This window comes from Alosa pseudoharengus, unplaced genomic scaffold, assembly GCF_046254945.1.
Source record: "Alosa pseudoharengus isolate Yale_2024_CS ecotype anadromous, Long Island Sound unplaced genomic scaffold, YU_APseudo_1.1 YU_APseudo_1.1_scf_12, whole genome shotgun sequence".
Classification (NCBI taxonomy): domain Eukaryota; kingdom Metazoa; phylum Chordata; class Actinopteri; order Clupeiformes; family Clupeidae; genus Alosa; species Alosa pseudoharengus.
In genome coordinates, this window is record NW_027468587.1 from 38,634,043 (window position 1) to 38,659,341 (window position 25,299).

At 38.7% G+C, this 25,299-nt stretch overlaps 1 protein-coding gene and 2 long non-coding RNA genes across 5 annotated transcripts; 1 reads left to right on the forward strand and 2 right to left on the reverse strand.

Moving 5' to 3' along the window:
* LOC143118529 (uncharacterized) lies at positions 1-1,885 on the reverse strand. Of its 2 annotated transcripts, XR_012986179.1 has the most exons (7): positions 1,831-1,885; positions 1,556-1,603; positions 1,209-1,250; positions 862-914; positions 628-681; positions 275-436; positions 1-54 (listed from the first exon to the last, which is right to left on the reverse strand). It is a non-coding gene; the product is annotated as an uncharacterized LOC143118529 (long non-coding RNA). The 2 variants fall into 2 exon arrangements; XR_012986178.1 differs by lacking the exons at positions 1-54; positions 275-436; positions 628-681; positions 862-914; positions 1,209-1,250 and adding an exon at positions 1,081-1,137.
* On the forward strand, positions 347-24,414 carry LOC143118528 (uncharacterized). 2 transcript variants are annotated; one of them, XR_012986177.1, is made up of 6 exons: positions 347-451; positions 4,169-4,301; positions 23,372-23,413; positions 23,582-23,686; positions 23,920-23,979; positions 24,274-24,414. It is a non-coding gene; the product is annotated as an uncharacterized LOC143118528 (long non-coding RNA). The 2 variants fall into 2 exon arrangements; XR_012986176.1 differs by lacking the exon at positions 347-451 and adding an exon at positions 2,456-2,545.
* Positions 13,245-17,642, reverse strand: LOC143118556 (uncharacterized). The gene is made up of 5 exons (XM_076279589.1): positions 17,520-17,642; positions 16,746-17,085; positions 16,150-16,290; positions 14,622-14,715; positions 13,245-13,988 (listed from the first exon to the last, which is right to left on the reverse strand). Exons 1-5 carry the CDS (start codon positions 17,640-17,642, stop codon positions 13,541-13,543), a joined length of 1,146 nt encoding a protein of 381 aa, XP_076135704.1. The 3' UTR covers positions 13,245-13,540.
* Positions 24,415-25,299: the final 885 nt, after the last annotated feature.

Consider the following 25,299-nt stretch of genomic DNA (forward strand, 5'->3'; position numbering starts at 1 on the left):
GTCTCGTTGGAAAGCCCCACTTCTGCTCTGTCGTGCAATAAAGGTTTCATCCCGCTGCGATGAACCGTTCCGGAGCAATGTAACAGAGAAGAAAGGGTGTGTTTTTTGACGCACTTTGCGTCAATCGGGTTCTAAGGGTTAACGCACTTTAGTTGCCTAATATTATATGAACATAAAGTATTGAAATAGACAGAATAATTTCGAATATCTAATGTAATGTCTCCTTTAATTATCAAGTGTAATTTCTTAATTATTCAAGTCTACTCAGTCTTACCATCTTTTTGTTGTCAGGGTTTTGGAGGTTGTCCTCAAGCCTGTCAAGGTCCTCCATCGTCTGAAGGGGAAGAGAAAAGGAGTCTCTCTCCACCATGTTTGTGAGATGGCGTATTTGGAGGTCCATCTCTCGGGACCGCTTGTAGAAGCACCCTTTCAAAGGCTGCATGAACAAGATGTGAGTATTAAAACACAGATTCATGGTTAAGAACAACAGTACATTCTAGTTAATAATATTGTAAATATATTGTTAATAATAAATATTATAGATGACTTAAAGTTTGTGATTGTCAAGCAATCAAATTGCACTGCTCCCAGACTGAATGACGAATGGCAATAACAGCAAACACTTACGTGTACATGGCATGTTCATGCTACGCCGCCACCCCTGCTGTGTATTTTCACATGCTGAAAGAACACAACAAAAGGGCCAGTTTACATATTTTTAGAATGTGTATTGGATGGTCTGATCTCGAATGGTCGGCCGAGACACATTGGCACAATCGCATGTATCCAAGGCAGAGACATTGCTGACCATTTGTTTTTATGTTCTTTCCCTCACGGGATCAAAAGAGTATATATACTTACTATACAGGCTGGTTGCCTGGATTCTCCTCTGGAGTGGAGGTCTTGATATGTTGCTGTGAAGAGCAAAAGGGAGGTAAATGTCTTTTTACAATATGACAACTCTAACTACCACCACTACCATTAATCTTTGTAACCCCCTCACTTAGCATAATTGATATACTTTAACAATGCAGTGTTTCTATTCCAGTTCCTATGTGGTTTGTTTCTCTTATGACTTATGCATGCTTTGATGTGGAAGTGACAAGTTGGGACGGTCAGGGGGTGTGACATCTAATGCTGTTACACAGAAAATTAGTTAAAAAAAAGTTAAACATTTGTTTTCTTTTAGTCAGAAGATGGATATTTACATTTATCACCCGGAGAGAAGAAATACTCTTTTTGAAGTAGATCTGATAAAAAAAAAAAAAAGTTTAATCACCGTTCCATATCAATGCTTATGAATGGTAACCATAACAATCATAGTAGGACAACAGTTAAGCCTGTAAGCAGGCTTTCACAACAATGGAATCAACTGTAAACAAGCTAACTGTCCGTGCTATCACTGTTAGGGCTAAAGAAAGTTGTACAACAAACTTTTTTTAAAATGGAACCGCTTGTTTCCTTTCTGTAGAACAGGACACCTCGGCGGTCATTATCCCTTACATGTTGCGTGAGAACTACACAAAAAACTTGATTCAGTTACATATGAACTCACCTTGGGTATTGGTCTGCCACTCCTCCTGTGTGTTATGACCGTATGTGGCTGGTGGATTAGTTATGGAAGGAAAGACATACAATATCAATATAAGTCACAAATTTTAAATTGCAGAGATATTAACGGAGATACCGAGCGGGAATGTCCTAAGATGCCTGTTGTCCTATCAGAAATTATTGAGTAATATGAGGAAAGCTAACTGTTGTATAATTTATTGTCTACAATACAGTGTTTCTGTTCCAGTTCCATTTCATCTATTCCATCTTATGACTTACGCATGCTTCGATTTGGGAAGTGGCCGGTTGGGATGTTCTGGGGGTTTTGCATCCAATGCTGTAATACAGAAAGTGAGATTTTTTCCCTTCATCCAGAACACAATAAGTTTCCGAGTTACACCCAAACAGTACATGTATTCAATGCATGTATTCGATTGGAAACTGTGTTACCATCAGGACAGTGCCAGTAAGGGATGTTTGACAAGACTCGCCTTCTTTTACTCCAATAAGATGCCATTTTTGTGTTTATTGGCCACTATTGAAAAAGAAATTAGGCTGATACCTTTACTGTGAGCTTGAAATGGTCTTCAGTGTCCCATATACATGCAAATGGAAGGAAAAAAAACAAACACAAAATTAGTTTCAATGGCATAGTGTGGCAACGATTGACAATTACATTTAATTTGACACAGTGAAATTAGGATGAATTTAAGTGTTAACATTAAATCACGTGTTGTGTAATATATTAAAATGGTATTGCCCTAGTCCCTCCACGTCGAAAAAAGCCTATGCATTCTTATAAGGCCTATGCCAACAAAGTAATCAATGAACTGTGCTCAGGTTGGTTAAAAGCCAGAGGCTGCCTGTAATTCACTTCCGGTTTAATGCCTTTAAAACGGAGGGAGGGCAACAGTGCTGCTCAGTTGCTGCGCCGCGGATTTGCCAGCTGGTGGATGCTGTTGGTGGTCGATGGATTTTCACATGGCATAGCAAGGTTAGCAGAATTGTTTCCTAAGCGTAATGTAAAAAAATTAGTTGCAGTATTGGGTACAATATTATGTAGAATGGACCGACATGTCCACCAGTCGATTTCCCGTAGTAAATCGACCCTTTTAATGACTTAAATTTATTTTAGTATAGATGAGTTTAAGCACAACATTTACGTTATTCATGACTTATCTACATGTCGTGTTATTGGATAACGTTAACGACAGGTGAAGTTGTTGACATTATCAATGGAGATCAAAGGCGCTCGCGTTCTAAAGGTTAACGTCACTGTTGCCGTTGGCTAATAACGTTAGCATGCTAGCGTTAACGTTAGCACACTAAAGTGACTAACTTTGTAGTCACTATCATTACACTTACCTTTTCAACAGCTCAAGGAGGGAAAAATTGGCTTAAACTATCTAACGCTATCTAATATTATCTTAATTAATCTAAAACGCTATCTATATATCTATCTATATACAACAAAGATTGTCTCTTGTCGTCATCACCACCAACGTCTGCGCAGATTGTTGGTAGTTGGGGCTGGTTGGCAAGCACGCGACTTTTAGATGTGCAGTATTCTGTTATAAAATCTGATAAGTGAAGTGCTCGCATGGCACTGAACTCTTCAATTTATTCCCCCATCATTTCGCTGAATTGTAACGGGCTACACCTCTGCCTTTGCTAACTTAGTGGGTTAGGTTGACCTAGCACCTAAGCAATGGAAGGCAATACCATCAAATGCATTACAACCATTTGTTCAGTAAATATCTATCTTCGTCCAGAGGTGAGGAAAATGACTTGCCTTTTTCATGCATCTCTTTTGTCCATCTCCTGTGTTCGGGGAATGTCATTTGAAATCACTCTTCAGGTCGTGATGTGATTAGAAAATGCATAAATTAACCTTCATAGTTATTTTCAATTGACTCGTTCAGTTCATATTTTTTAAATGAAGAAAGACAGTGAGTGCTTCTGGTTTCTCTCTTCAAATAAACTAGGGCTGCAGCTCTGAGTCTTTTTGGAATCTATTATTCTAGTGATTATTTCATCGAGTAACAAAATATTTAATTGGTAAAATATATTTTGCTTTAAGTGCAAATTAATATGCACAATAAATGTTAAGCTGTAAACTAGCCCTAGTCACTTAAAAGTAACTTTATTTATTTTATGTAGATTTGTGCATCTGCAGCATCTACCTTTCCTACCAAATAACCTAATTTACAAAAAAACTGCTGTTTTCACAGTGCAGTTATTCTACAATACAGTGCAGTACTTAAGTATTTTCATGTTTAAAATACAGAATTTAATTATTTTGAGTTACTCGAGTAATCAATTCAGCCCTAACTTAAACCTTTAACAAGTCCTTTAATAATCAGCTTTCCATCACTACCATCTCCAGTTGTTGTGGATATTGTGTTACCTATTTCAATCACAACTAAAACAATAATCATGTGTTACCAAGCTGGACCTAAATTGATTCCGAGTCTGAACTATCTGAGCTAGATGAAGTTATTATGTTAGGAATGTGTTAAGTTCCATTCACGGTTAATAGAAAATGAAATTGGTTCATGCATAACACTGCTTTTGAAATTGTATCCTTCAAATTATTATCTTTTATGATTCCTTTTAGGAGTATTTGTGATGCACACCACACTACTCTGTGAAGTGCTCCTGACCTTCAGGAGGAACAAGGATCAACTGGAGGTCAACCTGGGAAGAGGATACTTGAAGCTGTTGCTGCCACTGAATAGCGCAACCCTGTTGTAAGAATTTTGCTTTCATACTCATCCTTCATATACCTTGTTCACTTTCAGCAGCTTAAACACGTTTTAGATTAAAACTTCTTATTCCACTGCTTGGCTGGATTTCCCATTGTCCTACGTAATTCAGAATGACCATTAAAATTGTTATTTGAACACGTATGAGGTAGATCCAATTTTTTTTTTTTTGAACCGATCACAGTAGTCGCCGACTGAAATTGCTTGAAAATCGCATGGTGTAAGCTAGGGGTGTAACGGTTCATGTATTCGTATTGAACCGAAACGGTACGGGCGTCACGGTTCGGTGCATGAATTTACACGGAGAATACACGGTATAAAAATAAAAAAAACTCGTGTGCGGATTAATTAATGTCATGCGCAATTACTGTTAAGTAGCGAGAGTTACGGGAGTTCTAACCTAACGCTAATCTTTAGCCTCGCCTTAGCTCTGAAGCTCTGATTGGCGCCTATGTTTTTTTTTGTCAGGACGTCGGTCGAGTCCGTCAGTCATTAGCAGCACTTAGGTTAGACCCACAAGAGTTAGAGGATCCGCTGGTCTCTTTAAGATCGCAAGTTTGAGAACTTCAGTTACAGTAACGTTAGTACAGGCGAAAGAGTGGTGGATAAGATGAAACTGTGTGTCGGCGTTGATCAGCAGTTGTTGGGTATGTGAGTGGAAAAAATGCTACACATATTCGAAGCCATCACCCAGATGATGTAGGCTACCAATCACTGAAACGAGGGGAAAAAAACTTACCCTGCGCTTCAGCAGCCTTTGGATACACATACAAATAGGGCCAAAACCTATGGCTTAAATTAAATGATTTCGTAATGACAGAAAGCTATTTAAATCGCGTGGTAATTACCTTTATGTTGGGGTAACTTGTAACTTCTCACATGAGGAGCTGGTAGTGTTAAGTGCATAGACAGCAAAATAAAGTGACAACGCTAACCAGGCTAATAAACAAACCATGCTACGGTGAGTTAACGTCAAAGGGCAAAGTCACGTGACTTCTAGTTGTAGTCTGTTTATGAAATAAAAGGAGCAATTTCGTTTTTTTTTTAAAAGGCAAAATATTGTGATATTTTCACAGTTAGTAGGCTAGATTATTACTTTACACACAATACAAAAAAATATTGAGGCAAATTGTAGACCCTTCCATATACAACTAGACACAGATGTTGAAGGTCTTGCTTAAGTGGATTTTTAAAAATCATTTTTCTATGTAATTTGCACTTTCAGAAATAAGAGATGCTGTAGGCCTATTTTCAGTTTTATAGCTGATTGTCTTATTTTGTTTACAAGTTACAGATGGAGTCTGGGTACTTATTGTACTGTTTACTTACACACTTCAGGCTGTTCAGATAGCTCAGGGAAGAGACTGTATGACACTAGGTGGTACAGCCTGAGACATGTACAAAAAAAAAAATGCTTTCTGCATTTTTGTTTTGCTTTTCCCTCCATTGTACCGAACTCGTGCCGAACCGTGATGTCCGAACCGAGGTATGAACCGAACCGTGACTTCTGTGTACCGTTACACCCCTAGTGTAAGCTCACCATAAGGCTTTTAAGGATAAATCATGAAAAAATATTTTCGAAAGTGCTCTGTAGAAGGGCCCCAAGATGCATACTTGGAATACTAATTTTCTGTTATGCCCATCAGACAATGAATCTTAAATGTGGTAGTGCTCTATCCACCCTTTCATGTAGGTACCTAGATGGTGTAGTGCCAGTCCTCTATTTGTGTTCTCTACATGAGTGGCAATCCTCAGAAACATTATATGTGAGTTTGTGTTGCCTGGACAAACCTGAAAAGTGTCTTATAGGCCTTAACCAGCCCTAAAAAGAGCTGTGTGTGGTAATCATCCAGGCTTAGAAAACACTGGCTAGAGCAGTGATCCTCACAATTTTTTTCACGAGCCACTTTGGCAGTGCAAAATCAAAAGGAGACACTTTTACGACAACATACTAAGTCACCTTTGCAAATGTGCATTTCTACATATAAATTGGACATCCCACAAAAAAGAAATAACACAGCCAATACATTTTCATTTAAGACCAGATTTACTTTAATACTGGGATGAGCGGAAGCTGGCATGCATGTCCTTGACTTTCTTCATGCTGTATTTTTAGTATTAGTAGTAGCATGTTTGACAATGCCCTCTTTAGGAGGCACCATTAAGGCTTAATAACTTCCTTTCACCTTCATTACTGTATTTGGGTGAAGGGGGAAGTATAATTTAGATGTTTGTGTTTTTGTAGTGCAGTATTCTATGTTTATTAATCACATTTAAAAAAATGTATTGACTGTTACCACATACAGTGGGTCCCATTTAGAAGTGGCCACTTCATTCGTGCTTTCCAGTGGTAACAGTCAATACATTTTTTGAAATGTGATTAATAAACATAGAATACTGCACTACAAAAACACAAACATCTAAATTATACTTCCCCCTTCATGCACCTGCGTGAAATTATTACAACGTATCGCCACAAGGTGGCAGTTTAAGTCTGCTGTAGCATTTGTAAACAGGGCAGCGGATTGCATTCAAAGGCGTGGCAGTGAGATACTGTAAGCAGAATGAAACTTAAGATCACCTTGTGGAAGTCATACAGTAGACTAGGCTAAATCAGAGCCTACTTTTGTTTTTATCAAGCTGGGGCCGGAGGTGATGGCCTTTGGCGAACAGTTTAGGCAGGTTTAGGCCTACTCAAAATGAGTAAAACCAAATTTGCCGAAATCTTGCCAAAGCTACCATGCGAGCCACCAATTATTGCTTGACGACCAACTGTACTGTAGATTGATTTACTGATTGTGTTTGTTAGATACATTGATCATGTATGTACATCTCCCCCCCCCCCCCCCCCCCCCCTCCCATTTACTACTGCTATGAGAATGTTCACATGGCCATGCTGATCAAAATCATTGCCATTTTACAAATTCGTAAGAATTTGTCCTGAAACTCCCCAGATTAATGTTGAGCTTGTTTTAAATGGTCTGTTTATTTGTCTATTATTTTGTTTTCATAAATGAAACATATTGCTAGTTTTGGAATTACAGCATGTCTCAGTGGGGCAGCCATGGCCTACTGGTTAGCACTTCGGACCTGTAACCGGAGGGTTGTTTGAGCAAGGCACCTAACCCCTTACTGCTCCCCGAGCGCCGCTGTTGCAGGCAGCTCACTGCGCCGGGATTAGTGTGTGCTTCACCTCACTGTGTGTACACTGTGTGCTGTGTCTGTTTCACTAATTCACAGATTGGGATAAATGCAGAGACCAAATTTCCCTCATGGGATCAAAAGAGTATACTTATACTATACCATAAGGTGTCAAGCAGTGTTTAACAAATGTTTGATTAATGTGTAGTAATGTTTTTTTTGTAAAAACTGTAAAATAATAAAATGTGTTTGAGTTATTGGTTTGCTCTGTAAATATTGTCAAAAGCATCTATGAAAAACCATGACCTTTAGGCTACTTGCATACACTTACAAGCAACTATACAAAATGGTAGGAACCTCTAAAACTCTCGAAATTTAGATTGATTGTATGGTGATAATGGCTGTTTTGTAAGAATTAAAATCACTGGATACTTTGCTATAGCCTGCACAATTAAATTTGCCATGTTAAACTGGTATAGCATTCAGGATGAGTGCTTGCTTATATCCATTCAGACTTGCTAGGATGTGTTGCATCAAATCGTTAGCTATGTGCGAAGTGCTGCTGTGATGTCAAATGACAGCCTTTTGAAGGTAAGATGGTGATCAGCCAGCACATAATATTTCTACACCTAGCAGATGACGAAGGCTATACTGGAATAAAGCGTATTTTAGACATACAGATTTCCAGCCGATGTAGAACTAAAATGCATCTTGACGGTGAAATAGCGCCGACGTTTGTAAGATCAAAATAAGACGTTCTAAATGGAACGTGATCATATTTAAGACATTAAGATCTCCAGGAGATGTAGAACTATTACACACATTGACAGTGAGATGCCGCCGCTGTTTGTAAGATCAAAATAAGACGTTCTAAATGGAACGCGATGTAATTAAGCTGTTCAGATCTTTTCCAGACGTCTTGGAGACGTATGTGTGCTGACTTGTACAAAAGGAATTTGATTTTGGTAGGTGTTAACTCTATGTACAGTCAACAAATAAACATGTACTAGTATAATACACCAGGGCTGCCAATCGATTAAACAAATAATCTAATTAATTATACTCTTGTAGATTTGTATTCACATAATTACTAGGCTGTTGCCTTTACTATCCAGTAGGTGGCAGTCCAGGATAAGAAATAGAGCAGTTCAAGAAAATATTAAACTAAACAGTAGGAAAACGAGACAAAGAAAAGTAATGCTATTGGAATTGAAATAAATGTAAACACCTTCAACAAACTTTTGAAGACTTTTAGTTTCTGTAATTAATACATTGAAATGAATGTGTTATTTTGACAGCACTAGTGTACACATAGACAAATAGTAATATGGATCGGCTACATACTGTAATAATAATAATGTAGGCACATATCAACATAATATACAAAAAATGCAAATAAGACATAGGATTGGGATGTAAAGTAGGCCTACACATGGATTGGGATGGAAAGTGCAAAGTAATATTGCCTGCCAGAGGATAGGAGGTTAAAGAGAGTGTACTCTCAGGATGTGTAATCTGTAATTGTCAAGTACTCCTAAATAACAATTAACCAGCAATGAGTTCTTCTTCTTCTTCTTATTATTATTATTATTATACACATGTGCCAGCTCAACTTAAACAAATACAGTATTTGTTAACATTAGAAATTAAAATGAAATGTTTGTCAATAAGTCAACAACAGTAAGAATGAGTAGCCTTGGACATAGAAGAGAAAAAATAAAGTGGCAAGTGCAAGTGGTGTTTGGCCCATATCTGTGAAACAAATTGAGTGGAAGTGAATGTGTGTGGGGTGGGGTAACCAGTTAAATGTGTGATCTGTTTTCTTCACAGGTCTTCATGAGGAGGAAAGCCTGTGGGGTAAGTTCTGTCAAGGACTCCTAGAAGATGCGCGGATGTGATCCCATACCATGTTTACCTAGAAGATCAGCCGCAGCATTAAAACAATTAGGTAAACCATTTACAGGTAACATTAGTCAGCTTAGATACAGTTGTGATGGAATGCACACACCACAGATCTGGTGTCAATATAGTTGTAAAATGCATTGAATGTCTTGTATAGTTTAATTGTGTTTGCGTGTGTGTGTGTATACTAATTAACTAAATAAATAAATATATATAATTGAAGCTTTGAATAAATTGAAGTTTTGTTAACCATGTTAAGACAGTTCTAAATAGAAAATACAAATAAAATCCTTTTGTAAACCTAACACTTGTGTCAGTGTCTCTTCTTGTTTTCATAGTAGAATGTTATCGTGTTGTTAGCTTATGTTTGTGTAGGAGTGCCATCTAAACTAGGCCAACATGGTTTTTAACATTGTGTTGGCATGCGTTTGTGTTGGACTGCCATCTAAACTGGATTAACAGGGGTGTTAGTATGTGTTGGTGTAGGACTGCCATCTAAACTGGACCAACATGGTTGTTAAGTTAAGTTAGACTGTAGGAGATCTCTGCATTTTATCCATCCGGGGGCACACACACTCAGAGCAACAACCTCACTAGAAGCACACAGAAAAGCAGACATAGTCTGTATTACATGTATAGCTTTTCTCTTCCCTCCACACAATCAATTTGGCTTATTCAGAGTCTTATAATTAAGACATCCCATATTTACCTATGCATCCTCAAAGAGAACCTTTAGGGAACGGTTATAGAAGGTTAGCTGAATGTAAAAAAACCTTTAGGGAACCTTCCCTAAAGGTTCTTTAAAAGTTCACAATATTTACCTTTAGGGAACGTTCCCTAAAGGTTCTTTAAAGGTTCAAAATATTTTACCTTTAGGGAACGTTCGGAATTAGCTAGTAATTACGTTGTTACAGTGTAGTTGACTGTCTGTTCTTTTAACTTTTGACAATGTGACTGATGCATGTCTTTAATAGCGTGACAGTTATAGCAGTGAGACGTATCATCTCTCCCCGGTCTGTTATTTTGAAAGCGTATGTTTTACAATTTGCAGTATGACGTTATCCATTGCTAAATTAGGGCTCATCATAGACTAGCTAACCACAAAGCTAGCTAATGCTATGAATATCAGTGGAAGACCGCTAACGTTAACATTAATGAGCTTGGAAACCACAACGAACTTATTCTGCCTAAATAAAGTAATGATTTATTACTAGCAGGGTGCGATTTGTAGGGGGGGGATGGTGTATGACTTTAAACAGCGAGTGTGCTTGGTATGATAATCAGCTCTAATGCAGGGTAGGACTTTTGACAAGCATACAAATTCACCTTGTTCTTGCCCCATCTGAAATGACTTCTCTACTTTTGCTGCCTCCATCCTTTCTGTATTTGTTGTGTAAAAAAACGTTGTATATGATGGCACTGAAGTTAGTGAATTGGCTAACAGTGTTAGTTGGTACCAAATAGCCTACACATTGCGCTACACGCTGCGTAGGCTACGTGCATTCTCTCTCCCGCTGATTTGCGTTCAGTAGCCAACCCAGCAAACACATAACCTTTAGGGAACGTTCCCTAAAGGTTCCCTTAAGGTAATTAATTAAATAAAATATATTTAATTAATATAAAATATTTTGAACCTTTAAAGGTTCTTTAAAAGTTCACAATATTTTACCTTTAGGGAACGTTCCCTAAAGGTTCCCCAAAGGTAAATATTTTGAACCTTTAAAGAACCTTTAGGGAACGTTCCCTAAAGGTAAATATTTTGAACTTTAAAGAACCTTTAGAGAACGTTCCCTAAAGGTTCCCTAAATGTTTTTTTTTACATTCAGCTAACCTTCTATGAACGTTCCCTAAAGGTTCTCTTTGAGGATGCATAGGTAAATATGGGATGTCTTAATTATAAGACTCTGAATAAGCCAAATCGATTGTGTGGAGGGAAGAGAAAAGCTATACATGTAATACAGACTATGTCTGCTTTTCTGTATGCTTCTAGTGAGTTTGTTGCTCTGAGTGTGTGTGCCCCCGGATGGATAAAATGCAGAGATCTCCTACAGTCTAACTTAACTTAACAACCATGTTGGTCCAGTTTAGATGGCAGTCCTACACCAACACATACTAACACCCCTGTTAATCCAGTTTAGATGGCAGTCCAACACAAACGCATGCCAACACAACACGATAACATTCTACTATGAAAACAAGAATAAAGAGACACTGACACAAGTGTTAGGTTTACAAAAGGATTTTATTTGTATTTTCTATTTAGAACGGTCTTAACATGGTTAACAAAACTTAAATTTATTCAAAGCTTCAATTATATATATTTATTTATTTAGTTAATTAGTATACACACACACACGCAAACACAATTAAACTATACAAGACATTCAATGCATTTTACAACTATATTGACACCAGATCTGTGGTGTGTGCATTCCATCACAACTGTATCTAAGCTGACTAATGTTACCTGTAAATGGTTTACCTAATTGTTTTAATGCTGCGGCTGATCTTCTAGGTAAACATGGTATGGGATCACATCCGCGCATCTTCTAGGAGTCCTTGACAGAACTTACCCCACAGGCTTTCCTCCTCATGAAGACCTGTGAAGAAAACAGATCACACATTTAACTGGTTACCCCACCCCACACGGTCCGTGTAACGCTTATCAGTTCAATTTTCTATTCCAAAACTTGAAAACGGAAATTAGAAAATATATTTTGATTTCCTAACATTGTGTTTTTTTGCTCGCCAGGTAAATACGCGAGTAAGATTTTGGAGTCGTTTTTTTATTTTGAGCTTGATAGAAAATTGGATAATTGAAAAAATAGAAATTCAGAAAGGTTCTGTTCTGTTTCTGCATGCGTCTTTAGGTTGCTGGCGAAGCCAACCCCCTACCAACCCTCGCCGCTATTCCCTGATTAGTGGCTGCGCGCAGAAAACGCAGACGAGTTTCCGTGGGCTTTAAAATGTTTGGTATCTCAGCTCATGTACATTTTGGCAGGTAGTTGTAAAAATGTAGTGGGGGGGGGGGGGCTGTGGTTGTACACATTCTGTGGTTGTGGAATCTACACGTTTGGTGGTTGTACCGCTGCATTAAAAATAAAAGTCCCCACGTTACGTAGCTGGTCCAGTCAACAGAAAATGATGCTGAACCCTCTAGCAGTTTAAGCTCTCCCTGCTGTCACTCTGCTCTGCTTGTGAAGCTGATCCCAGGAGGATTCAATAGCGTGGACTCTTCTCAGCAACAGTTGCAACATTAATTCTGCATTACAATTGTCTTTACAACAAGCAGAGGGGCATGACCACTGCAATTACAGAATTCATGTTACTACTGTTGTTGAGAAATGTAGACACTATGTGTTGTGGGACAGTTACACTCAAGCCTTATGTGCCTAGTTTCCCCCAGCATTTCATTTATATTCAACTCTGTAAGTTGGAGCTGAACTTTATCATTAAACTGTTGATGATCATGCAGTTTTGTGTAGCCTACATGACAATCAATGTTATATGTGCACCAACCTGGGACCTAGTCACTAAGAGATTGATGTTAGAAAGAAATGATTTACAAGAATATACAAATAATATCTTCCATAATAAGGTATGTTAGAGTACATACAACAGGTCAAAGCAAATGTAAATAAATAAATACCAACAGACAATAGGTCAGGTCAAACCAAGTGTTTTTAATAGGACAAACATGAACCTATGTGTGACAGTGTAATGTTTGTGCAGGGGGCATAAACATCACACATGTTTTGAAACCTATTACTTAAAACTAAAACTAAAAATATTTAGGTAAATGCAGTACATAGTCACTTGTGTTTCAATACAGCGTCAAACAAAGCTTGAAGTTTGAAGTATTCAGAGGGGAAAAAAAATTGCTGCCTTTTAAGAACAGTAATAGGCCGCATATTGTTACCCCCCACACAAATATTTAGTTAAATATATTACTTACACATTACATAGTCACTTGTGTTTCAATACAGCGTCAAACAAAGCTGTGGGAGATTAACAGGACTGTGTGGAACATTGTTGCATTAAAACCTCACATGCATTAAGCTACAGTATGGACGGTTTGTAGAGGAAAAAAAAAATCAGTGATGCCTTTTAAGAACAGTAATAGGCCCCCCCAGGACTGCGAGCAACATTGTTGCATTAAAACCCTCCGCCATACAAAAACATTAAGCTACAGACAGTTTGAGTAGAATCTCACTGACGCCTCTTAAGAAAACTAATTTGTTGCCAAACATTGTTGACTTGCACAAAAGACAATCATCATTATTCTCTAAGTATGTCTGCACACATGCCCCACATCCTACAATCTGCCCGCAACATGCAGCTACTACAACAACGGTGGAAGGTAAATTGGTGCAAATTTTGCATATAAATGCCTCCTTGAGGCATTTGGTAACAGTGGCTTCTGCACCCAAATTTTGAACAGCATCTTGCATATTTTGCAGGATTGCCACCTGTGTGACTTTTGCTTGATTCACTACAGCTGCAAGTTCTGTCATTTTTTCTTCGATCATGCCACTGATCGTGCTCTCCACGCCCTTTAATTCGACTTTGAGGGTCTCCTCAATGTTTGCCAGGGTGGTCTTCACTGTTTCTGGGGTATCAGCTTCCAATCTAAAAAGAAGATGAAATGTCAGTTTCATGACAGACCACAGTGTCAGAGACAATCCACATATCACAAGATAAAAAAAAAGAACATGCACACACACATATGGCTGATTGCACCTGCAATAGTCCAATCCCCCTCTGTTACACACCATCAGCTTTTTTTTTCTTCAATAAACAACAAAACAAGACAGATGCAGCTTGCAAATCCAAAAAATCTTGGTGAACTGGAGGCCACTACCCATGAAGAATGGATTAAAATCAGGGAGTTTAATGTAAGCATGTTGGCCCAGGGCAAATAAATAGTATGTCGCGCAACTTACATGTAGCTAGCCAGTTCAGCAGCAGGTTGGGGCTCGGTTATATTGAAAACATTCCTCAAGAATGCTACCACAGATGTCGTTTGCCTCTCCATAACATTTGCATCAGTTCATTTAAGTACAAAGTGTAATATTCTAATTACAACAGACTTGTCATGAAGGGTCTGAATAATGTTGAGACAGTAATCATTCAAAGTGGTATTTCAGTGCCATTTTCATTTTTGAATTTGAACAAACTTCTTACTATCTCAGTTGTGAAAAAGTATTGAAATCACTTTTCGATTGACTGGTTCTACAGGTGCTGCTGTACTACCCGCCTCACCTCCTTTTCTTTGATGAGTTTCGTGTAAGTTTGGAAATGTCCGTGTTCTTGATCGCGTAGATCTTGCGACTCGGAGTTTTCCAGAATTCCAAATCTGCATGGAAGACAGAAAAGGCACAAACACAATCAGTTCACAACATCATTTGAATAGACACATACTCACTTGCATTACATCTAAATAAACTAGTGCAATATGATATTATGTATGGCTTCAGTTTATTAATTAATTCATTGGGTTTTGCATCAATTCATTGATACACATTGGTATCAATTTCACTTCCAAAGCATTTATGGAGCATTTAATACACATTTGTGTATAGTGTAAGGTCCGTGTAACGCTTTGCAGTGCATTGTTCTATTTGCTCCATCCATCTGATCCAAATAAAAAATGTGTTCAATAATCCAATTCTCAATTTTTTTTAACTGCTCAGCAAATAGATAATTGCTGCTATTTTCTAAATGTGTCATTAGTCAAGATATAAAGAAAAAGACAGAAACTGGATTGGAAACAAAAGTAAAATTCAGTTAATATTGGATTTTTGCCCTTTTTACCGTTTTTGTTGGGGTGAACCACAAGCGTAGGGGGTTGCCCTGATACATATTGGCGCGCGGTGTTGGTGATCACATTTTATCAGCGGATGTAGAGATGGAGGCCTATCAAACACAGTTCAGCAATTGATAATGCAATTGATAATGTCAGTTCGAGATCAGAACTTCAGATGCAGAGGGAGACATTGCTGCATCCTGATACCTATGAGTACGTGTGTAGAATGTTCATGTTCTGGGAGGCTTTGGAGACCTACATGATCCAATGGACTTGAGCCGTAGCCTATAGCAATGTAGGCTATTTGCTGTTGAAATTAATAAATAGATAAACTGATAAATTAGGCATATACTCACTGTTGTGTCTTCGTTTAGCCTAATGAAACATAGTCTAGCGTAAAGTGTTAAATAAGCAAAAATGTCCCATGTCAAACAGTGCTTGGGGTAGCCTCTATAGCTTAGACTGACGTCGATGGCAAGAATTCTGCTTTGGGGAATTATTTGCTATGGCACGGCCATGGTATTCAAATATACTGTAGATATGTTCAACATAGGCTGAAAGTTATGTTTAACGTGCCATCTCCCAAAAATCGGCGAAGTTTTAGTTATTAATCACTAAAGTAATGAGTCAAAATCACGCACAACTTAGGCGGCGCTCTCTTCCACCATCTAGCTTGGCCCAGCTAGATGGTGTTCTCCCCCAGGTGCTCGTGGTTCAGTCCAACCAAAAGCTCAAAAAAGGAAAATTAGAAAATTGACGCATCATTTTAATTTTTAACTTCTGAACAGAAAACCGTAACTGTGCTTAATTGAAAATCAAAATATGCAACAATAACCCATTTACTGTGCCGTCCTAAAGAATGGATAACGGATTTTTAAGCCTATTTTTATATTTTTTCATGTGAATTCTGCAAATAGAACATAGCACTGCAAAGCGTTACACGGACCGTGTAAGAGTATATTCCCTGTAATATATGGGTCAAACCTTTTGTCTCAGCAGAATCAGAGATTGGTACCCCTTTTGAATCACACATGGTGAATGCATCTGAGGAGTTTATATACTCTTGCACAGTTGTTGCAATGGCCTGCACGCCAGTGCCCTCGTTGATGGTGACATGCACTGAGGCTGATGGGGAAGGGTGGAAGCTTTATTAGTTAAAGGAAACACATTATTAAACCCAGTGCCCTGTTGTTAAAGGTCACTGCGTGCTGTAGTGAGGAAAAAGAACGAGACAATTTGGCACAACATAGCCAGAATAGTGGACCAGCAGCTAAAGCTCAGCTATCAGAGCATTTGAGTTTCAATTTTAGTTTATGCTCACAAATAAGTTCGCTTTAGCTGCTGGTCCACTATCCGGTATGTTGTGCCAAATCCCCCCCCCCCACACTGAAAGCATGTGGTGACCTCAAACAGCAGGGCTATGGATCAGATAATGCCAGAGTTTCACTTTAAGTTAATATTGTAGACCTTAGCATAATGTGCCTATACCTACCCCACACATCCAAGCATTACATTTAGTAGGCTACATCCATGTCATAGATGGGGGAAAAACAATACTCTTGTTTTAGTCACCCACTTACTGTATGCAGAAATGTCACCATCATCTTCCACATCAGCCAGGTAAATCTTCCTTCTAAAGCTCTTGTTCTTCCTGCCGGGGTTCTGAAATGTGGAGGACTGTTGTGCAGGAGGGCGACAGGCTGGTGGAATAAAGGTGGATGTGGAGGCTGGAGGTGTGAAATGAGACCTCGGTCCTGTGTAAGGGGCGGGATTAAGGACTGCTTGCTGAAACTTCTCTCTGCCCCATACCCGAAAAGACCCTCGGTCTCGCATTAACAGTGTCTGGAAGGAGCCGTGTGGGGTGGGGAAAAACGTCTCTCTGGTGATGTCATCCTCCAAATAAATACTCTCCTCTTCCAACTATGGATAAACAAACACAGTTTACACTACAAACTATTACACTACAACCATTGATATACAAACAAATTGGCGCATAGATAGTCAATTGTGAGAACTGGCTTCATAATTTCATCCATGTCGCCATTGTACAGATATTGGTGGCTATCAGGTCAACATTGAAGTTAGCTGTTGTTAGGCTAGTGTTAGCTCTTCATGGGTGCTGCCACTGAATTAATATAACGGTAGTGGAATTTTTTTTAACCACGCTTTTCTCTTACTTACATACTTTATCATTACTTAAGCCATTAAAAGCCACAGCATGCAGAAACCTCATGTATCTAAAGTTATCATTCTATCCATAACGTCAAACGTTAACTAGCCATTACTAGCCAGAAAATGATGTTAATAATGTTACAATTTAGAAACGTTCACGTTGCGCTAAACGCAGGTCTTACCTGAAAGATTAACTCCACGCGTTTCCTGCTCAAATCCTTTGATGTTATTGTCAGTCTTTTATTATCATTATATAAATGAAATGTGCTAGCGATGGCAGTAAAATCATCTCCTGACGACTCCATCGTGTCTCGTCTCGTCCGTCCACGCAACATCCGGGTCAGACGACTGTGATCTGAAGAACCATAAATGAATAAATGTATCGATGAATAATTTTTTTCTTGTTTATGATCAATATCAAAATGTCCACTCTTGATCAATATGAGAATGTAATCCGTACGCTCGTGGAAGAACGTGGTTATACCTGCAATCAAGTGAGGGAAGTCCTACAGAACCAGTATGGAGTCACAAGAGGAGCAAGTCTATCCTCCATATACAAATTTTGTCTGCAGTGTAATATCCACAGACACCATTACTCTGTTCTGGGAAAAGACGGTGTCAATGCTATTGTGGCATCATCTGTATGCAAAACTGGACCATATTGTGGAAGGAAAGTAATGCCTGGTATGATGAGAGCTGCTGGGTTCAAGCTTGGAGAGCGAAGTGTTAGGCAAGCGCTTGCAACAATGATACCTGTCTACACTCACATGAGAACAGAGGGCACTGCCAGGTTGACCAATCCTCATCTGTACTATGCAGAGTATGCAGGACACAAAATACACATGGATCAAAATGAGAAGCTGATTGAATTTGGAGTGACTGAAGTTGTGGCGTCAGATGGTTTCAGTGGAAAGATCTTGGGGTTTGCAGTCATGCCTATCAAGAACAATTTGACCATTTATGATGAGGTCTTCAGAGATGTTTGTCTGAAGTATGGCCTTTTTGACCAGATTAGAGTCGACTATGGACGGGAATTCTACCTTTGCCTGTACCAACAAGACAACCTCCAAGCATACCGCACAAACACCAACAGGCCCCCATACATACAAAGTCTATCCAGACAAAACCATACTGCTGAAAGAAAGTGGGTGGAGATAAATGCAAGAGTTAATTACCCAATTAAGAATGCTCTCTGTGAGATGGCCAACAACCTCTTGTTGGATATGGATGATGTGTGTACCAAGTTCTGTGTGTCCACTTTCACACAGAGCTGCTGCAGAGCAGGCTTGGGTACCTTTATTCCAGCATGGAATGCCCATACTATACCACTGAAAGGTGTTCCTGATGTCCTGTTTGTAAACAACCTGCGAACATCCAGAGTACCTCTGGAGCTACTTCCACCTGCTGAAGTTGTGGCAGCACATTACAACACTGAAAGTGGGCACCTGACCCAACCCACAGACTTTGGGCATGACCCTCTGTATGGGAGTGCAGATTTACAGCAGCTGCGGTACATTCCCTTTTCAACAGCTTATCCCAGCTTTGAAGACATCTTCTACAGCACAGTCATGGGGGACAATGTTTTTTTCACACAGGCCCTGCTTTCATACATTGATATTACAAACAGACTCAGTAGGAATTACCTTTAAACTTTCCATGAACTATGTCACATATGTTTGCAAGAGAATTGTAAGGTTTTAATGCAACAATGTTCCACACAGTCCTGTTAATTTCCCACAGCTTTGTTTGACGCTGTATTGAAACACAAGTGACTATGTACTGCATTTACCTAAATATTTGTAGTTTTAGTTTTAAGTAATAGGTTTCAAAACATGTGTGATGTTTATGCCCCCTGCACAAACATTACACTGTCACACATAGGTTCATGTTTGTCCTATTAAAAACACTTGGTTTGACCTGACCTATTGTCTGTTGGTATTTATTTATTTACATTTGCTTTGACCTGTTGTATGTACTCTCTAACATACCTTATTATGGAAGATATTATTTGTATATTCTTGTAAATCATTTCTTTCTAACATCAATCTCTTAGTGACTAGGTCCCAGGTTGGTGCACATATAACATTGATTGTCATGTAGGCTACACAAAACTGCATGATCATCAACAGTTTAATGATAAAGTTCAGCTCCAACTTACAGAGTTGAACATAAATGAAATGCTGGGGGAAACTAGGCACATAAGGCTTGAGTGTAACTGTCCCACAACACATAGTGTCTACATTTCTCAACAGTAGTAACATGAATTCTGTAATTGCAGTGGTCATGCCCCTCTGCTTGTTGTAAAGACAATTGTAATGCAGAATTAATGTTGCAACTGTTGCTGAGAAGAGTCCACGCTATTGAATCCTCCTGGGATCAGCTTGACAAGCAGAGCAGAGTGACAGCAGGGAGAGCTTAAACTGCTAGAGGGTTCAGCATCAAGCTTTTCTGTTGACTGGACCAGCTACGTAACGTGGGGACTTTTATTTTTAATGCAGCGGTACAACCACCGAACTTGTAGATTCCACAACCACAGAATGTGTACAACCACAGCCCCCCCCCCCCCACTACATTTTTACAACTACCTGCCAAAATGTACATGAGCTGAGATACCAAACATTTGCCCATTTTAAAGCCCACGGAAACTCGTCTGCGTTTTCTGCGCGCAGCCACTAATCAGGGAATATCGGCGAGGGTTGGTAGGGGGTTGGCTTCGCCAGCAACCTAAAGACGCATGCAGAAACAGAACAGAACCTTTCCGAATTTCTATTTTTTCAATTATCCAATTTTCTATCAAGCTCAAAATAAAAAAACGACTCCAAAATCTTACTCGCGTATTTACCTGGCGAGCAAAAAAACACAATGTTAGGAAATCGAAATATATTTTCTAATTTCCGTTTTCAAGTTTTGGAATAGAAAATTTAACTGATAAGCGTTACACGGACCCCACACACACTCACTTCCACTGAATTTGTTTCACAGATATGGGCCAAACACCACTTGCACTTGCCACTTTATTTTTTCTCTTCTATGTCCAAGGCTACTCATTCTTACTGTTGTTGACTTATTGACAAACATTTCATTTTAATTTCTAATGTTAACAAATACTGTATTTGTTTAAGTTGAGCTGGCACATGTGTATAATAATAATAATAAGAAGAAGAAGAAGAACTCATTGCTGGTTAATTGTTATTTAGGAGTACTTGACAATTACAGATTACACATCCTGAGAGTACACACTCTCTTTAACCTCCTAACCTCTGGCAGGCAATATTACTTTGCACTTTCCATCCCAATCCATGTGTACTTTACATCCCAATCCTATGTCTTATTTGCATTTTTTGTATATTATGTTGATATGTGCCTACATTATTATTATTACAGTATGTAGCCAATCCATATATTTGTCTATGTGTACACTAGTGCTGTCAAAATAACACATTCATTTCAATGTATTAATTACAGAAACTAAAAGTCTTCAAAAGTTTGTTGAAGGTGTTTACATTTATTTCAATTCCAATAGCATTACTTTTCTTTGTCTCGTTTTCCTACTGTTTAGTTTAATATTTTCTTGAACTGCTCTATTTCTTATCCTGGACTGCCACCTACTGGATAGTAAAGGCAACAGCCTAGTAATTATGTGAATACAAATCTACAAGAGTATAATTAATTAGATTATTTGTTTAATCGATTGGCAGCCCTGGTGTATTATACTAGTACATGTTTATTTGTTGACTGTACATAGAGTTAACACCTACCAAAATCAAATTCCTTTTGTACGTAAGTATAGGCCTAAATAAAATTCTGATTACCAACTTGAACTAGCCTATCACACAGGTCAACAAGCCTGATTTAGAAAAGCATTCTAAATTCTAGAAGCTCGGGACAATAACATTAGCAGCTACTTCACTAACTGCCACTGAAGTAAGACTTCTCTGCTGACTACGGTCTGCACTGCTTTCATCTACATATAGACACTGCTATTTTTAGATCTTTATCTCAGAGAAAATAATTATTCAAATCACCGCTAAAGACCACTGTCACCACCACTGGTAAGTTACGTTACGTTTTGCGCTGAGAGCTAACTAAGGTATTTCCAAACCTCTTTCTTAGCCTAGAAAGTGCTAACGTTAGCTGCTAACGTTATGTGTCACTTAATATTAATTTCTACACAAACCAAGAACCAAACTAGATTTTGTTCAAATCTACACACCTATGGCTACTGAAAAATATAAGGTTCATTTATCAAATGTTATTTTGAAGTATTAGAAAACATCGCTGTTTTAGAATTTTCGAACGAAAGGGTTGGTAATTGGTGGTTTTAAGATAACGTTATTAGCAGACATTCTCTGACGTTACTAACGTTAACGTTAGCATTTAACCAAGCAGCTGCTAAGTTATCTGCTATCGATATTCAAGGGCAATCCTCTATTAACCAACACATCAAACTAAATTTCAACAAGATAAGAGTCATTTAATGACAACTGATGACCACGAAAGGTGCAGGCTTTAGTTAATCTGACGACAGGTCTAGCTACAACCTACAAAGACATTGGCTAACAGTTACATTAATGATGGTATAGGCCAGGGGTCGGGAACCTTTTTTGCCTGGAGAGCCACTTTTACCAATTTTTTTTTTTTTTAATCTCAAAGGAGCCACATAAAGACGGTTACAAGAAAAAGTTTAGATATTTAACGTACATTTACTTTCATTCAACAGAGGATTTTTAAATACATATTCTACTAGTTTTAAAAGTAATGTGCAAGTAACTTGAAATGTAAAGTGGAATGACAGAAGTATAGGCCTTAGGCTTCCCATGTAGACTAAACACCACCCCCTATTTTCCCAGTGTTCTTTTGGTATGCAAAGTAACCTCATAGTTAACAACACAACACTCAATTTTCATGACATGACATGTCATTGGCGAAATTGAACATTAGGCCTACTGTACCAGAGATTAGATTTGGTGATGGCCTTGGAGTCTGGCTGGCTCATATTCAGTGAGGTGAAGTTTCATGCAAGAATTGAGGCTGTCATCATTTAAGGGCAACTCCACGCAAAACTGTCATATATCCATAACGCCAACATGGCATTGTGTTGGCGTTATGGATGTGACAGTTTTGCGCGGAATTGCCCTTAAACGTGAGCGCAGGTTTGTCTTTATATTTTTCATATGTGAGAAAGATTTCACATAAGTGGAACCGAACAGGGTTAACACAGCAATACTAACTCGTTGCAGTGTGCGATATATAACGGGCAGTTCATTTCGCGTTTTCAGAATCAGTCTTCGGATGGAAACTTTCCCATTTCAGCCCGCTTGTGTTCGCGCTCGCAAGCTGTGCTCACTGACGTTTCCTTTTTGACATTTTCCTTATCTAACCTACAGCAAGCGCACACATCAACAATAACAATTAAAGTGTTCTCGTTCATCTTTTTTTCTCTTCGCCATTTTCTTTGTTTTGGATACAACCGTTAGCTAGCTGAATTTTTAAGTAAAGCATCAGCGGGTGGAATGTTATCTCGGCACAGCATTGTCCAATAAAAAAACGCGTTTTTCATATCTGTACAGTAGGCTACATCGACGTAACCGTGAATTTCAGCGGTAGAAAACAGACATGGGATGGATTAAACTACGTGAACATATATTATATTTCGAACACTATTTTAACATTTTGATTTCAGTAGGTCCATTTTTTATTTAATACAGTACCAAAATGATTCATGACTTATTGAGTAAACAAATGGCAGGTTTGTCCGAGAGCCAGATGCAGTTCCCAAAAGAGCCACATGTGGCTCGCGAGCCATAGGTTCCCGACTCCTGGTATAGGCCAAGTTAATAACGTTATGCACGCTTCACTCAATCATCCACAAAGCCGTATAAAACAATAATCTATGTCGGGATAAAAGTACCAATCAACTCTGCTCCAGGCTGATAAGTATTGCCAACTCATGATGGGTCAAATTCATTGAGAACGTACTTATAAATATCTGATTTCCTGTGTGGAAAATTAAAACTATCATTATTTGTTTCAGTGTTCAAGACCTTCATGGATCCCTGCACGTTCAACCTCTAATGTAAGTTGTGTACGCACTATTACTGCTTTTAAACAAATCTTGCAAAGGAAAATGAATCAATATCAGTCTATAAAAATGGTGTCCTTTTATCCAAATAGAAAAACGTTTGTCTTTTCAGTGTGCACTTGTGATTCAATACTCACATTTGATTTTCGTTGTCCTCCTAAGGATGCTATTGGAAAGCACAAGAAAATTAGCACTTTGGTCAGCTGTCGCCCATGTCTAATCCCACCTGTGAACACACAACAGAGGCCTGCTTTGGTAAAGAAAACGGTAAGACTATGTCTTAAGCATTATGCATTTACTAGCCAGCCATATAGCATGTAGTCAGTTTCAGATCATACAGTACGTTTCAGATCATGCATGTTTTACAGGCTTAAAATATAATATGGGCTACTGCCATTCGCTGTTAAATTAAATTTTCTGAAAAAGTTACAGTTATACTACCTGTGTATAGCTATGCATATCACGAATTGTTTGACAACTGGCTTTTTTGTGTCTTTTAGACCAACATATGGAGTGGAGGCCAGACGTGTCGCTGGATTCTAGAGACCATATCAGCTCAGGTACTGCTACTGCACACGTAACGTTACATTGTAAACAATGAATCAAATACTAGGCCAAAACCATGCCTTGGAAAATGCACTGTTTCACACACACGTGCTTAAAACAGTATGCCTGCATAACGATGTAGCCTTTTGGTGCGGAACATGTTTTCAAAAGCATTGGACAATTAACATACCTGCCAATCTCTCGTCCAGTAATCCAGTGTGATTTTGATCCAAGGAAAACAGGTAACCCAAATATGTGCATTTGAAAAGAACACATAGATTTAGTGTCATGTCTTCTCTCGTTCGCAGGAGCTGCATTGAAAGACCCATCATCCAAAGGCAGAAGGACTCCCGGATTATCTCGGATTGAAACAAGTGTTGCCCGAATAAATTGTGCGTCATTCTCGTCTGCAATTCCAGCGAATATTTAATAAAAAATTCAATGTTTTACATGCCGTCTGTTCATTCATTGACCATTATAAATCTAGTGTTGTGAACATATAGTCTGTCTTATAATGTGGCTAGAATAAGTCGCCAATATTACATCTGGAAGTTAAGTATTACTATTATTATTATTATTATTATTATTACTACTAGTAGTAGCCTAGTAGTGGCCAATATTTGGTTCGGGGAAGGTTCGCTGAAGGAACTGCAAACCTGCACTGACGGTTTACTGAACGTTCGCGGAACTTTTAGGGAAGGTTGTCAGGTGTTTCGGTAGAGAGCCATTGAATAAGCGATGCCAAGCAATTTCTGTAACACTTTTTGTGACATTCAGGAAATATCTCCTCATTTAATGTAAGTTCCTTCGGACAATAGACCTACATTCTACTCTTGTCCTCCATCTCAGTTGCATCAGTTTTCTAATTTTGAAGGTTCTAAAACATTATTATGCTTCACTGAATCCTTCTCGTTTTCTTTCATTTATCCAGCTAACTTTTCCATTGAACCTAGCCATTTATGATGGATTACACACTCGACATTCTGAAATGTCCTGCACGATCAAGGCCAAATTAAGTTATCACGCAGCCACTGTGTCAGCAGCATCAGTGCTGACGGTGACGGTGCGTTTCTGATGTCAGATTATTATGTAGGCTAGCCTACTAGACTGTTCTCACGTTGCAGCGCTTTACTTATATGAAGTAGCATTAATCAATATGAGGGGCAGAGGGAGATAAATGTTGTCCCCCCCCCGACGATAAAAATAATTTAGCAGAGGTAGGGATAGGAAAACCAGAGGGGGGGAAATCCTACCCAGATAGCAAAGGGGCGTTGAATCCACGTTGAATCACCGTCAGCTGTTCAACATAATCACGTCGAATAAACGTTGATGTC